Raw genomic sequence first — 13450 nt, 5'->3', positions numbered from 1 at the left:
ACGGAAGATACCGAGGGAAAATTCAAACTTGTAATACGCAGGCAAACTGTAACGTATTTACGAGCGCTATGCCCATCTCTTACTCTTGGGAAGGAATATAACAACACAATAAATATAGAAATTAACTTTGAAACAGTTTTACCAAATCAGTTCGACACAAAACATACCCCCTTCCCTGCATAAAAAAAAATACAAACAAAAAGCAAACAAAACCAAGCTTACAAAATGACAAAAGTTTCTATATAAGAGTTCTCACAATTAATAATAAAAAAAAGCCACTTCAAATCCAATTACAAAAAAAAACCCAAACAAAATCAATCAGCACACATCATACGCCAAATTTCGATAAAATTATATCAACCAGTACACAACCAATGGATTAAGTGTTACGACGTAATAATCAGCCGAGAAGAATATGAAATTTTTAAATGTCAAAGTTTATTCACACCTGTTTAATAACTATTGGCGTTAATCAAACCACACTCAGTGAATCAATTCAGTATTATACTCGAAACACACATTTTTTTTTCTCGACAAAATAATGTTATTTCTTTTCCTGTTGTTAATAATTTTCCTTGTTTGGACTGTGATGTTCTTTGTGTACTTTCACACTAACCTGTTGATACTTATCTTTTGACATTGCAGGTGGTCATCTTATTTAATGTTAATGTCGCCTTTATTCTAAATCCATTGGATGATTTAGTCTTTTTTCGTTCATTTTTTTTTTACATAAATGAGGCCGTTAGTTTTCTCGTTTGAATTGTTTTACATCGTCTTATCGGGGCCTATTATAGCTGACTATGTGGTATGGGTTTTGCTCATTATTGAAGGCCATACGGTGACCTATAGTTGTTAATGTCTGTTTCATTTTGGTCTTTTGTGGATAGTTGTCTCATTGGCAATCATACCACATCTTCTTTTTTATATTAGATACGGGACTATTTTTATAAGTTGTTATTGGCTTTGACCTAGCTTTTAGTAACTGCAAGTACTATCTTTTGTTGTGCGGTTACACCTCTGTCACAGGTTACGGGAAAATTGAGCGCTCATAAACATGTGTAACCCCGCCACATTCTTTGAGGGTCTGTCCAAAGTCAGTAGCCTGTAATTCAGTGGGTGTCGTTGGTTCATTCCCGCCATATTTGTTTTTCGTAAATAGTTTTTCTATACATTAGGCCGTTAGTTTTATCAATTCATTATTGAATGGTTTCATATTTTCATATTGGGTTCTTTCATGGCCAACTATACGGTATAGGTCTTTATCATTGTTGAAGATCGTACGGTTGCCTATAATTGTTTACATCCCCTTCATTTGAACTTTGGTGAATAGTTGTCTCATTAACAATCATCCCGCATATAATAATCTCGATACAATTTCGTTCACGAAATTTCAGAACTTGACCCCTGTTTCTTTTCCTTCAACGATACTTTTTCTGATGAGCAAAAAAAGATGAAAATAAACGCTCACAGTGCACCTCTTATGTTGTTTTGTTTTCGAAAGCTATGGATTACGCCAAGGTCAGGACACACACAAAGTAATTCAGAGGTCTACATATAGTTAATTCATTCTTTGATCTATGAATACATTATTTAGTTTTCTTATATCACGGCTATGACCGAGGACAAATAAGAGAGAAATATATCCAACTGACATGGAAGTAGTTCCTTAAAGAGACCCATTCTTGGTCAATACGTTAAATCATAAATAATTCGATCATCATTACTGTGACATCTGATTTGAATACTTTGGTAGAAGTCTGCAAATGTGAAGCACAATACCCCTACCACTGAATATGCCATATGCTTCTACTTAGGGGGCAACCATAATTTTTTTTCATCTGCCGGACTACAATTTTTTTTTATCAAATTGTTAATTAGATTTTTTTGTAGGTAAAAAAAAACACCCCTCCCTCCCTTTTTTATATGAAGTTGAACTGCAAAATACAGAGGGCACTTCAATGCCATGGTTATCTACGTATCTCGTTTTGTCATTCAATATATGTTATCGCTACGCATATACATGTATGTCGTGCAATATTCTAAAATAAAGCCAAAATTACTCCTTGAAAGTCCACATTTACATACACTGGGTTTTAAAATAGCATTGAAAATTATTGCAGACGTAAGATTTATAGAATTTGACCCAACTTTTATTTCAAAACAATTCAAAGAAAACTTCAAAATAAAATGAATAAATTACTTTTAAGAGAGAAAAAAAGTATAAATAAAAATCAACGCGTTGTCACTACCAAATTGAAAATAAATAACAAGATGAAAAGCTAATTAAAACTATATGTTACTGGATACTAAATCATATTGAATGTTTGGATACAGTGATTCTTAAAATTTGATGGATCCTGAGATGCAGAACTTGCATTTTAAACAGATACTTAGTAACAAGATCATAATTGCTTTACCATATTTTTGTAAGATCGGAATGGAATAGTCTTTCCATCACACGAAGTAAGCAACTTGAAAAAAGTACAGTTTGTTATTCTATTTATTTGTGACTAATTTCATGCATTCATGTGAACCAATTACATCATGTTTTGGTATATATAATTATATATATATGTAAACAAAGCACTCTACAATCTGCAGTTTACAAACATAACGACCTAGTTGATTGTCAAGAAGAAGAGGGCGATTCGCCAGTATTTTGACTAACCGAAAATTGTTAATGCGTGTAATAGACATCGGATGCTGTATTAATATTTGCACGAAACAACTACGTTCTCGGTAAAGATATGTGCATGCTGTAATCTTACCAATACATCATTACCAATTTATTAGTAAACATGTTGATGGACCATCTGATGAAAGATAATAATACTCTGATCCCTAACACCATGATGAAAATGAATATTCTGTTCAAGCAGATTACGAAAAGAAACTCAACACAATCTGAAACCAGATTTATAATGTTAAATTAAAAATAAAAAAATGATTTGAATTTTATAGTGATGAAAAACTGAATACAATTGAGTTTTATCTACGTACATTATCTATATACATTATCTACGTCCACTATTTTGTCACTAAAAATATGTTGTCACTACGCATTCTTTACGTGCAATATCCTGAAATAATGTCAAACTTCCTACTTGAAAGTCTTGAACACACTAGATTTCAAAATATCATCGAAAATTAACGCAAACTCCGACAAAAGCCATACCCCCTTTGAAGTTTAATGGTTGCCCCCTAATGTTATAGAGTCGTCGGTCAGGTAAAATGGTCATCGCTCTGTTAAGTTTCTGATTCCTGCATTTAAATACAAAAATAGAAGATGTGGTATGAGATAACTCACAGGGGACCAAATGACACAGACATTAACAACTATATGTTACCGTACGGTCTCCAACAATGAGTAAAAGCCTTATACCGCATAATCAGCTATAAAAGCCCCGAATGACAAATGTAAAGCAATTCAAACGTCGAGAAAACTTATGGCCTGATTGCTGTACAAAAAATAATGAGCGAAAAGCAAATATGATATACAGTGACAAACGACAATCACTGAATAACAAGCTGATGACTTTGGGTAGGCATGAACATACATAATCATGTACGTTTTATGCCCGATTGACTTTGCATGAAGAAAAAAACACAACGCAGAGCGACTTATAGAGTCACATATCAACATGATCAATGCAGTATAACTCGTAACCAAGTAAACATAAATAAAAACGTAAGTTAAAACAGTTCGTTCTTTTCACATTTTTTTCTTATTTCATAAATTTTTACATTTCTTTCCTCTCTATTTTTACAGTTGAGTTATCCCAGGAAGCAAGATTAATTTGTAGTTGTCCATTTCTTTGAGAGGAGATATGAACCACCTGAACATAAAGAAATTTATGCTATGTAATCTGGTAATACTATATAAAAATCTAAACAAAATTTACAAATTGGAGTCAGATGGAATTTATCTATGAGAACCTTGACCTCAGATCTGTTCACTTCGCACTGTATATCATGTATTATAACGAACAAATGAAACATGATGGGAAGACTAAGAATAGATAACCATACATAAAAAGAAAGCTTAGTTAGCATTTTTCTGCAATAATTCGAAGACAGTTTATATATTATATCTTTTGGAGGAGTTTGATGAACCCAGCTTGTTTTGTTTATATATCTTATTTTCAGATATACAGAGAAGATCTTTTCTCAGAAAAATGGACATATGTAAAATATTTGTTGTGATATGTTTCGCGACTGGTTTACATTGTAATCCGTTATTTCCGTATGATTTGGTCGACTTGACCAGAAATCTGGGACCAGATTCACTATACTATCCAACATTGGCAGGATATGAAAAAGTTATTGAACTTAAAGGAAGTAAAAAATACGGTCATTGGTAAGTATAATTCAAATCAAATACCTTTTTAGTATTTCAAAACATTTAATCATATAGATCGTTATATATCTGTTCTTTATTTCTTAAGATTTTAAAAAGTTTAGCGATTCTGTTTTTTTTTTCTTTTTTACGTCGTCAATTATTTTAACCCTAGAAAAATCTTACAATTAAAAAACATACATGTGATAAACATGAAACTAAATGTACCAAACTTATAGTGACTTACATTTTATTTCTATTTCTTAACATCGCTCAATATGTTTACCTATACAAAACAAAATGTTTCGGAAATACTTTTCTTAAATTTATCATCGGAAAATTTAAGAAAAATATTTTGACCATAGATGAATTAAGTAAAATTATTTCTCTTTTGATCAAATAATATTCATTTTTACATTGATATTGTTGGCTGGGTCGTTAGGGAGCTAAATCCAGAAAAGGGTCTCGTACATGTACGCATTAAATTTACAAAACATTATTTTTCTTGAATGTTTAACAAACTAATGAATAACTATTCCAACAAATTCAAATTTCAATAATAATTCTTTAAACCCGACCCTTGACCCTCGACACACACTTAAACATTTAACGGAAAGCATAACGGAGAAAAGTTGAACCTTTTGTCTTACATGTCTTAGGATATTCTCTTACCCTACCTTATATTTGGAGTTCTCCGGTTTTGGTGCCGTTCAAAAAAATCATATGCAACTATTCCAGTCGTAATTAGGTTCGATAACTCTGTATGTGACTGGTTTAATTAGGATTATGTAAAATGTACAGTAACTGGTTACCCGTGTAATGATTTCAACATATATATATATAGGGGAGAGATCCGTTTGCGCCAAAAATGCGTCCTTTTGCGCCACAACTTTTTTCTCCAATGCTACGGTTGCGCCACCTGTTTTAAAATTACATGGTATCATTTGCGCCAAAAATAAATCATACGATTGCGCCAATTAGAAGAAAAATTATTTCCCCCCACCTTTATTCGGACTTGGAAACGGCAGTTTACACGGCAAATGTTTCCTTTTCTGAGACATACTTTCTTCTTACTGCTGCTGCATGGGTACTTCCTAATTGAATGTATGTAGTAACATGTAGCTTGTAACTTCACTTCATTGTCCATAATAATTCCCCGTGGAATGCTTCTGCTCCATTACTAGTACGTCTTGCGGTAGATAGAGTTTCCGCCCATACGGATGGTGGGAGCAAAGCAAAACATAATCAGCAAAAGCTTATATTTTCTTCTCTTTTGACATATCATATATCAAATATTCAGCAAAGCAATACATAAAATTGAGAAAGGAAATGGTGAATATGTCAAAGCGACAACCACCCGACCATAGAGCAAACAACAGCCGAAGGCAACCAATGGGTCTTCAATGTAGCGAGAATTCCCGCACCCGTAGGTGTCCTTCAGCTGGCCCTACGTTTTCTTCTCTCTCTGTACATGGACTGTCTACTGCATTTCAAGTCATTTCTCTCCAGATGCTCATCTTCATGGTGAAATATCTCCGATCATATGATACTTTTTAAGCCAAAAATAAGAACAATTATTAATCATTAATATATTTATGATTGATATATGTACAGGTAAATTGGCGCAAATGAGTTCCGATTATTGGCGCAAATGATACATTTTGAAAATAAAATTTGGCGCAAATGATACCCCTGAAAAACAGTAATTGGCGAAAACGGACTGCTGCCATATATAGATAGATATTTCATCTTTGTTACCATCCATCCGTGGTTTCCTTTTGTTAATATAAAATATTATAATAACATGATTCCATAAACAATCGTATAATACGTATATATATTGTCCATTTGACTTCTATATATTTGCAGAAAATAATTCTTAAAATTTCATTTTTATTAATTAATATTTTTTTCCTTCATGTATGTTAATATATGATATATACGAACTCTGACTATTAATTTCATAATTTTTGGTCAATAATTAAAAAAAATCCCATTAGGTCTCTATGTTAATTTTATTTTTTGAAGTGTTGATTACTTGATGGAGTAAGTATATTAAGTAGTGAAACAGCCTTCCAACCAAAACAAAAACAACATACATGTGATTTTAATGTTTGTTTGTTTGTACCATGTGACTATACCGATTTGAATATTAAAGGACACCAATGAAAATGATCATCACTTTATAGTTTTGATTATTGATTTTATATCATTATACAAGTTAACTTACTATACAAAAGCTTTTCATGCTTTTAGCATGGGAGTTGTATATGCCCGCGTCACACTGTCCCGATTTTTATATACGATGGACACCCGAATGCGAAAATTGTAAGTTCGTACGAAGTTGGTGCCGATCTCGATAAAATACCAAAAAGTGACCGAAGCAAGTACGATGAACAACGAAGTCTATACGATGGTACCGAAATTATATACGATAGCAAAAGATGGACATACGAAGGTTAACCGAAGACAGGTATTTAAGCTTCATATCTCAGCCGAAACCTACACGATGGATCACGAAGACTACACGATGGATTACGAAGGCTACACGATGGATTACGATGATGGCGCGATGGCCATACGATGTCTAAAAGACGTCGTGTACAGCTTGAAATAGCATAATACACAGGAAATTGACAATATTAAAGGTATTTCCAGTTACTGAATGTTTTGGTTGATTTCTAAAAAAATAGTTTATGTATCAAATATGCATATTCAATTTACCATTTTCTGCATGTGTCATATACAAATATAGTGTCCATATTTGTCCCCAATATGTTACATACGAGGGGATGCCACGCTCGGCATTGCCTTGTTTGAACTGTAAAATGAGTGCGCTAGTCTGAATAATCACCCATAATTATGCCCATGTTTACTGATCTATCTTAAAGGTAAGGTAATGGGTTCGTTGATCCCTTTTATTCAAAAAGAGCTCTTTCTAGGAGAATATCATAATAATATAGACAAAAGGAAGGATGTGGCCGGGAAAGCAACAAATACGGCAAAATATGACATATAACAAACAAAATGGTTATGGAGTAAACATTCGTGTGACAACAACTCAGACGATACATAAAAAATCAGAATAATGAAGAAAAAGTTGGTTTCCCTATATACGTGTACTTGCAGTGTTGGTGTACGAGGCACGTTTATGATTTTCATTATGTTACTTGATATGAAAAATTGACAAAAAATAATATTTTACATGTAAAAGTAAATCCTGAGCCTGTAATAGCTGCTCTTCTTGTTCCATTTGAACTAATAGAAACAACGCTGTCGCATTTCTTGTTCTCATAGAATCATATGATATGAGCTCCATGTTTTGTGAACGTCTTTCTTAACTGTCGTATTAGACTGACCAGTGCATATCGCGCATGGCACTTTAAATGTATTTTAGCGCGAAAATTAACTTACATTTAGCTGGATTTATTGCCGTCGTAGTTTCATCTTGTCGCCTTCGTACTTTTATTCGATGGCAACACGACGGGATTACGAGGTCTTCACGAAGTCGTGTTGCCATCGTTAGACCTTCGGGTAGCTTCGTGATTCATTCGTGTAGACATCGTAATGTCAAAACTGCCCGATGAAAACGATGGAAACACGAATGCAATACGATGTTCAAAGATGCATTCCCGGTGACATTACGATGGTGAGGATGGTGATACGAACTCAATACGAACCCTCAACATCGGACGCACCTTCGTAGATTTTTTAACATGTTAAAAAATTTAGAACCTTTCCCGACGTTGTCCCCGAAGGCTAGAAAAAGTGGCCGATGGTTCTACGATGGTTAAAGATGGAACTACGAATAGCCCGATCTGGATACGATTAGTCCCGATTTTGAAAATTTCCATAATCGTGTTGCCATCGGCGTAAAAATCGGGACAGTGTGACGCGGGCAATAACAAATACAAACTGTTATAAAGCAGAGATTGCTAGATCAATATATTCAGAACTGGAATTCCCTCATTCAAAATTCACCAAAAGGTATTAACTACAAATTTTTTAAGAAAAACTTGGAATTCGAAGAATATTTTAATATTTTGGACTTCAAAGACGCTATTGTTTTTTGTCGATTTAGAACGACTAATACTAAGCTGCCGATTGAAACAGGAAGATGGCAAAACGTGATCAGAGAAAACCGCTTTTGCAGTCTATGTAACAATCGACAAATAGGTGACGAATATCATTTTATATTTGAATGCAATTTTTTCCATAAAAAACGCAAAGAGTTCTTAACTGCATATTTTACAAAACGGCAAAATACAGTTAAATTCTCTGAACTTATGTCAAGTACAAGAAAACCAGTTCTGAAGAAGCTTTGTTCTTTTATAAAAAATATAAATACTAGTGTTTGTACTCCTGGCTTGTAACTTTTGTAACCTCTCTCGCTTGTTTTGTACATATTGTAAATATGTATTGTTGTATTTGTTATCTCTGTACCGATGTAATACATTGGCTTTATGAGAATAAAGATATAACAAAGAGGCTCTGAAAAGATAATTAAAAAAAACCAGACTAAAGTTAATATACATTCAGTTATTTATTAATGTGCAAAATGCACATCTTGGAGGCAAACAATTTAGGAAAATAAAAAAAAAGTTGTATAGTTGGTAAATTCTGTCATAACTCATTTCCACTAACATAAAAACAATATTCATTTTCATATCCTTTGCCTATAAAGTACTATTTTATAATAGTTTATACTATTATATCTAATATTTTTTTAAACAGAAAATGGAAATTGCATTTTCCTATCATATATATATATAACAATTATTACAATAACATGACATGGAATCTAAGTTTGTTTGATGGTCAGAAGAGGTCATCTTAATATGTAAATATACATAATCACATGGTACAAATAAACAAACATTAAAATCACATGTATTTTGTTTTTGTTTTGGTTGGAAGGCCGTTACACTACTTATACTTACTCTATCAGGTAATCAACATTTCAAAAAATAAAATTAACATAGAGACCTAATGGGAAACTTTTTTAATTATTGACCAAAAATTATAAAATTGATTGTCAGAGTTCGTATATATCATATATTAACATACATCGAAGAAAAAATTATTAATTTATAAAAATGAATTTTTAAGAATTATTTTCTGCAAATATATAGAAGTCAAATGGACAATACATATATAAGGTCTTGTCAAAACTTCATCGTGATTAGGCCACGTTGCCATGTTTGTTTTCTTTGATCACGTTGATGGCTTAATTAATATCTCTACAATCTACCTTTATCCTTGATTATCATACGAGTTACCTGTCATATTTAATTGTAATACAAACAGTTAAATCTTATTGAATTATTTGCATGTGCAAAATAAGTGTCGAACATCGTCTACTTTTGAAAATTATTTGGTCGCCATTTTGTTATATGTAACTTCGAAATTTTATCAAAACAAATGGCATTTATCCACTTTAACAGAGGGAAACAAGGTTTAATTTTATGCTGCATTAAGGTAAGACAATTATTAAAAAGACATGCATTTAACAATTTTTTGATTTTCATCGTACAAATCTTTAAAAATATATATTCCCATGTCGCCCCAAGCTAACAATGTACATGTAAACTGCATGGTCGGTGCATGTAAATCTTTATTTTTAGTGTGAGAGACTGTTTCTAATAAAGATATTGAAGAACATGTGAAAAAAGAAATTTCTTAAGTACAAAAAGACACACTTTGATAAATTTTTGAAATATTACTTTTTGATTTATTGCTAAATTAATACCGACATGTCGTGTCGTTGTGAACCCTCAACAAGGGCCGCCATTTTGAAAATATTTCTGAAAACTGCCAAAATATGAACTTTTCAACCAAATTCGAAGCAAAAAGTTAAATACCTGAACTGATATGGTGTGCGATTTCATTTAAATGAATATGTTGTCGATCTTTTTAGGGGTTGGTAGGATATAAGTAACAATAAATTAGTTGAGAAAATTGATTTTACAAAAAGGTCCCATTGCAATTTTATCGAGTTTTAACGCAGATGTCAACGGAGGCTGTGTGGCTATGTCACCTCAATTTTCAAACTAATTTCGAAGCACGAAATCATATTTCTGAACTGAAACTTAAAACATATTTAATTGTAAAAACATATTAACTGTAAAACGCGGGGTTGGTAGGGAAAATATAATTAATAACAAAAAAGTTATGACTGTTTTATCTATGTACCCCGTTCACTTTCATTGATAATCAATCGGCCATTACTGATATTTTTTATTTGTATGTAGCTGATGATATATTTTACATCTTAAATATATGTAGTTTTAAATTGTATAAATTTTGTATATAATTAATCCTTTAATATTAGTCTCTCATAATTCTTAATAGAATGGCACTTGTATATGTTTTAGTATTTAAGCTAATGATATTTTACTGTTAGTTTTAATATACAATATGTTTTATAAATGTTATCCAATATTTCATGTTATACGCAATGTTTTATATGTTTATTGGAATGTATAATGTTATATAAGTGGTGAGACTTTAATAAAATATTGAATCTTGAATCTATATAACTTAAGTGTAAAAGTCACGTGATGACGGAGATAGTTGGATATGGTCAGGTAAAACGCTACTTTTCTTATTATCACTTTAAGACAATATAGTTGAAGAAAGAAAAAAAACATTTCTAAAATATTTTATAAAATCCTTGTCATTTTTCAAATAGTTTTTGAATGAAAAATGTGTCAATGTCAAATTCACGCCAAATGTTCAATGGCTTGTATTTCAAAAACAAGCACACGGACTTTGTGTTTTTTTTTAATGCAGTTTTAACACATTACTCTATTTTTTGTTCATCACAGATTTTTTTTATAGTGAAAAAAAAAGCAACCCGAAGGCAACCATTAATTGTCGCCTATGCAAACAATTACTTCGTTATAGGTTAAAAGGAAGTAAATAATAATAGGTAGAAGTAAATTCATTTTCTGCTGCCTTGGTAATTAGAAATTAAAATTGAAATAGTGAGAAATGGGTGTTGGCCATTGGTGTAGAAATAGCGAGAAATTTAGAGAATTCAAAACTCTCTAAGACAAGCAACATTTTCTGTGCCAAATTAAGCAAGGGGTGCTCTTCATTCATACTATTTCGAAAATTCCGGAACCGTTGAGTACCCTTAAAAAATGTCATTTTTCTATCAAAAAAGCTGCGGCACCATATGTGTTTGACCATTGCAATTACACCCAAAGGTGTTGATAATTCAGCATTCGAAATTTTTTTTAATGGATCTTTGATAGTGAAAAGGCAGGATCAAATAAGGCTACCATGTTCGCCTATGTAAATAATTACTTCCTTGTTACCAATAAGGATCAGGTTTTCGAGAAAACGAACAGGAGATTTCATAAAAAGAAAGATAACTCAAACGGTTTATTGTGTATCGGTAAAATTGCTTCTACGGATGATCCTCTTCCAAGAGAAAAACACAAGAGCGACTCGACTTGGTCTTTTTCATAACGTTTCCGTAACATGTTAACATAACTATTAGAGGTAGAATCAAGGGACAGTATACAGGCTTAAAACTGTGAGAATAAAACTATCTCTTATTTTGTTTATTGGTTAAATAAAAATAATCTCGCCAAAACTAATGAGTGTCATCATGCCTGCTTTTTTCTAACATACTAAATAGATTTTACAATTTAATGGTTTGTTCTAACATACTTAATATATTTTGTTATTATTTCAGGTTATTTTCTAACATACTTAGTATATTTTTCTATTATTTCAGGTTATTTTCTAACATCCATAATATATATTATTATTATTTCATGGTATTTTCTAACATCATGAACATACTTAATATATATTATTATAATTTCATGGTATTTTCTAACATACTTAAGATATTTAATTATTATTTCAGAGTTTTTTCTAACATACTTATTATATATTATTATTATTTCAGGGTATATTCTAACGTACTTAAGATGACAGAACACGTCGGTACCCATATGGATGCCCCAAGTCACTTTAACAAAGTCGGATGGAATATGCATCAAATACCAATCAATAAAATGGTAGGTCCAGGGGTCATTGTCAATGTCAAGGAAAAGGCGAGAAATAATCCGGACTATCGAATATCAATAAATGATATAAAAGAATGGGAAGAAAAATATGGACAAATACCTGATGGAGCAATGTTGATAATGAATTCGGGATGGGATGCAAAATACCCTGACAAAAACAGTGTTTATGGTACGAAGAATATATCAGATCTTTCATCTTTTCATCACCCAGGTTGGCACGAGGATACAATTTCCTGGATTATATCTAACAGACACATACTTTTCATCGGAACAGATGCTCCGTCATTTGATTATGGACAGTCGACAACATTCCCAGTACATATTCTAACTTCACGAGAAAATATATCTGGTTTGGAAAACGTTGCCAACTTGGATAGAATTCCACCTAGCGGATCAATTATCTCAGCAGCAGGGATGAAAACTGTGGAAGGAAGTGGAGGGCCTCTCAGACTTTATGCTATGGTTCCAAATTCTGGTGCTAACAATAGTGCAGTTACAGTTGGAACATCTAACGTGTTATTTTTTGTTATTGGTCTCACTCTACTTACCAAACTGCAAGACTAAAATTTTTAAATATCTGTATCTGTGGCTCAAAAACGACAGGCATGTCGTTTTTATTAGGTAAAACACATAGATAGAAATATTTGAATTTTGATACTTTGAAGGAATTTATTTTAACTCTTTTTAAAACTATAACATTTGTATAATGAAACCGTGCTGAATCAGTCTAGTAGAATTTGGATTGTTCGAATAAAATTTAAAGATGCTAAAATAAAAATGTACATTTCATATACAAAAAAAGTGGAGATTAAATCAAGGGACTATTAAAATATTCCAAGTCGAATAATTACACCGCAGTCACAATAAAAATTGCTAAAGAGATAATCAACAGTCCCTTTGTCACTAAACAGAAAACCAATGGTTAAGGAACAAAAAACCCTTCACCGCTAACCGGAGTTGAACTTAAGTCCTCTAAAAATGGTAAGCAGTTCCTGCTTGATTGGGGACGTCCGACGTTAATTGTTCAAATTTTTTTTTCTCCAATTGTTCAATTAAAGATTTATTCAAA

The 13450-nt window shown here is 32.1% G+C and overlaps 2 protein-coding genes across 2 annotated transcripts in view; one reads left to right on the top strand and one right to left on the bottom strand.

The window, feature by feature from the left end:
- LOC139502243 (uncharacterized) overlaps positions 1 to 5084 on the bottom strand; it is a 23575-nt gene extending 18491 nt beyond the window's left edge. The window contains exon 1 of the mRNA XM_071291674.1: positions 5014 to 5084. The gene's annotated coding sequence lies outside the window, so the exon portion shown is untranslated. The remainder of the gene's footprint in view (positions 1 to 5013) is intronic.
- Positions 3739 to 13450, top strand: LOC139502244 (isatin hydrolase-like). Its single transcript, XM_071291675.1, has 3 exons — positions 3739 to 3869; positions 4147 to 4357; positions 12261 to 13450. The coding sequence occupies exons 2-3, from the start codon at positions 4176 to 4178 to the stop codon at positions 12943 to 12945; spliced, it is 867 nt and encodes a 288-aa protein (XP_071147776.1). The 5' UTR covers positions 3739 to 3869; positions 4147 to 4175; the 3' UTR covers positions 12946 to 13450.

This window comes from Mytilus edulis, chromosome 13 (assembly GCF_963676685.1).
Source record: "Mytilus edulis chromosome 13, xbMytEdul2.2, whole genome shotgun sequence".
Classification (NCBI taxonomy): Eukaryota; Metazoa; Mollusca; class Bivalvia; order Mytilida; family Mytilidae; genus Mytilus; species Mytilus edulis.
Note: the sequence above shows the minus strand (reverse complement) of the source record. Positions and strands in the feature narration are given on the sequence as shown.

What these genes read in the sequence shown, in the direction of transcription:
- LOC139502244 (XM_071291675.1), top strand. Translation starts at nt 4,176, where the DNA reads ATGGACATATGTAAAATATTTGTTGTGATATGTTTCGCGACTGGTTTA. An exon ending in AGTAAAAAATACGGTCATTG is followed by an intron (nt 4,358 to 12,260) that starts GTAAGTATAATT and finishes TTATTATTTCAG; the next exon opens with GGTATATTCTAACGTACTTA.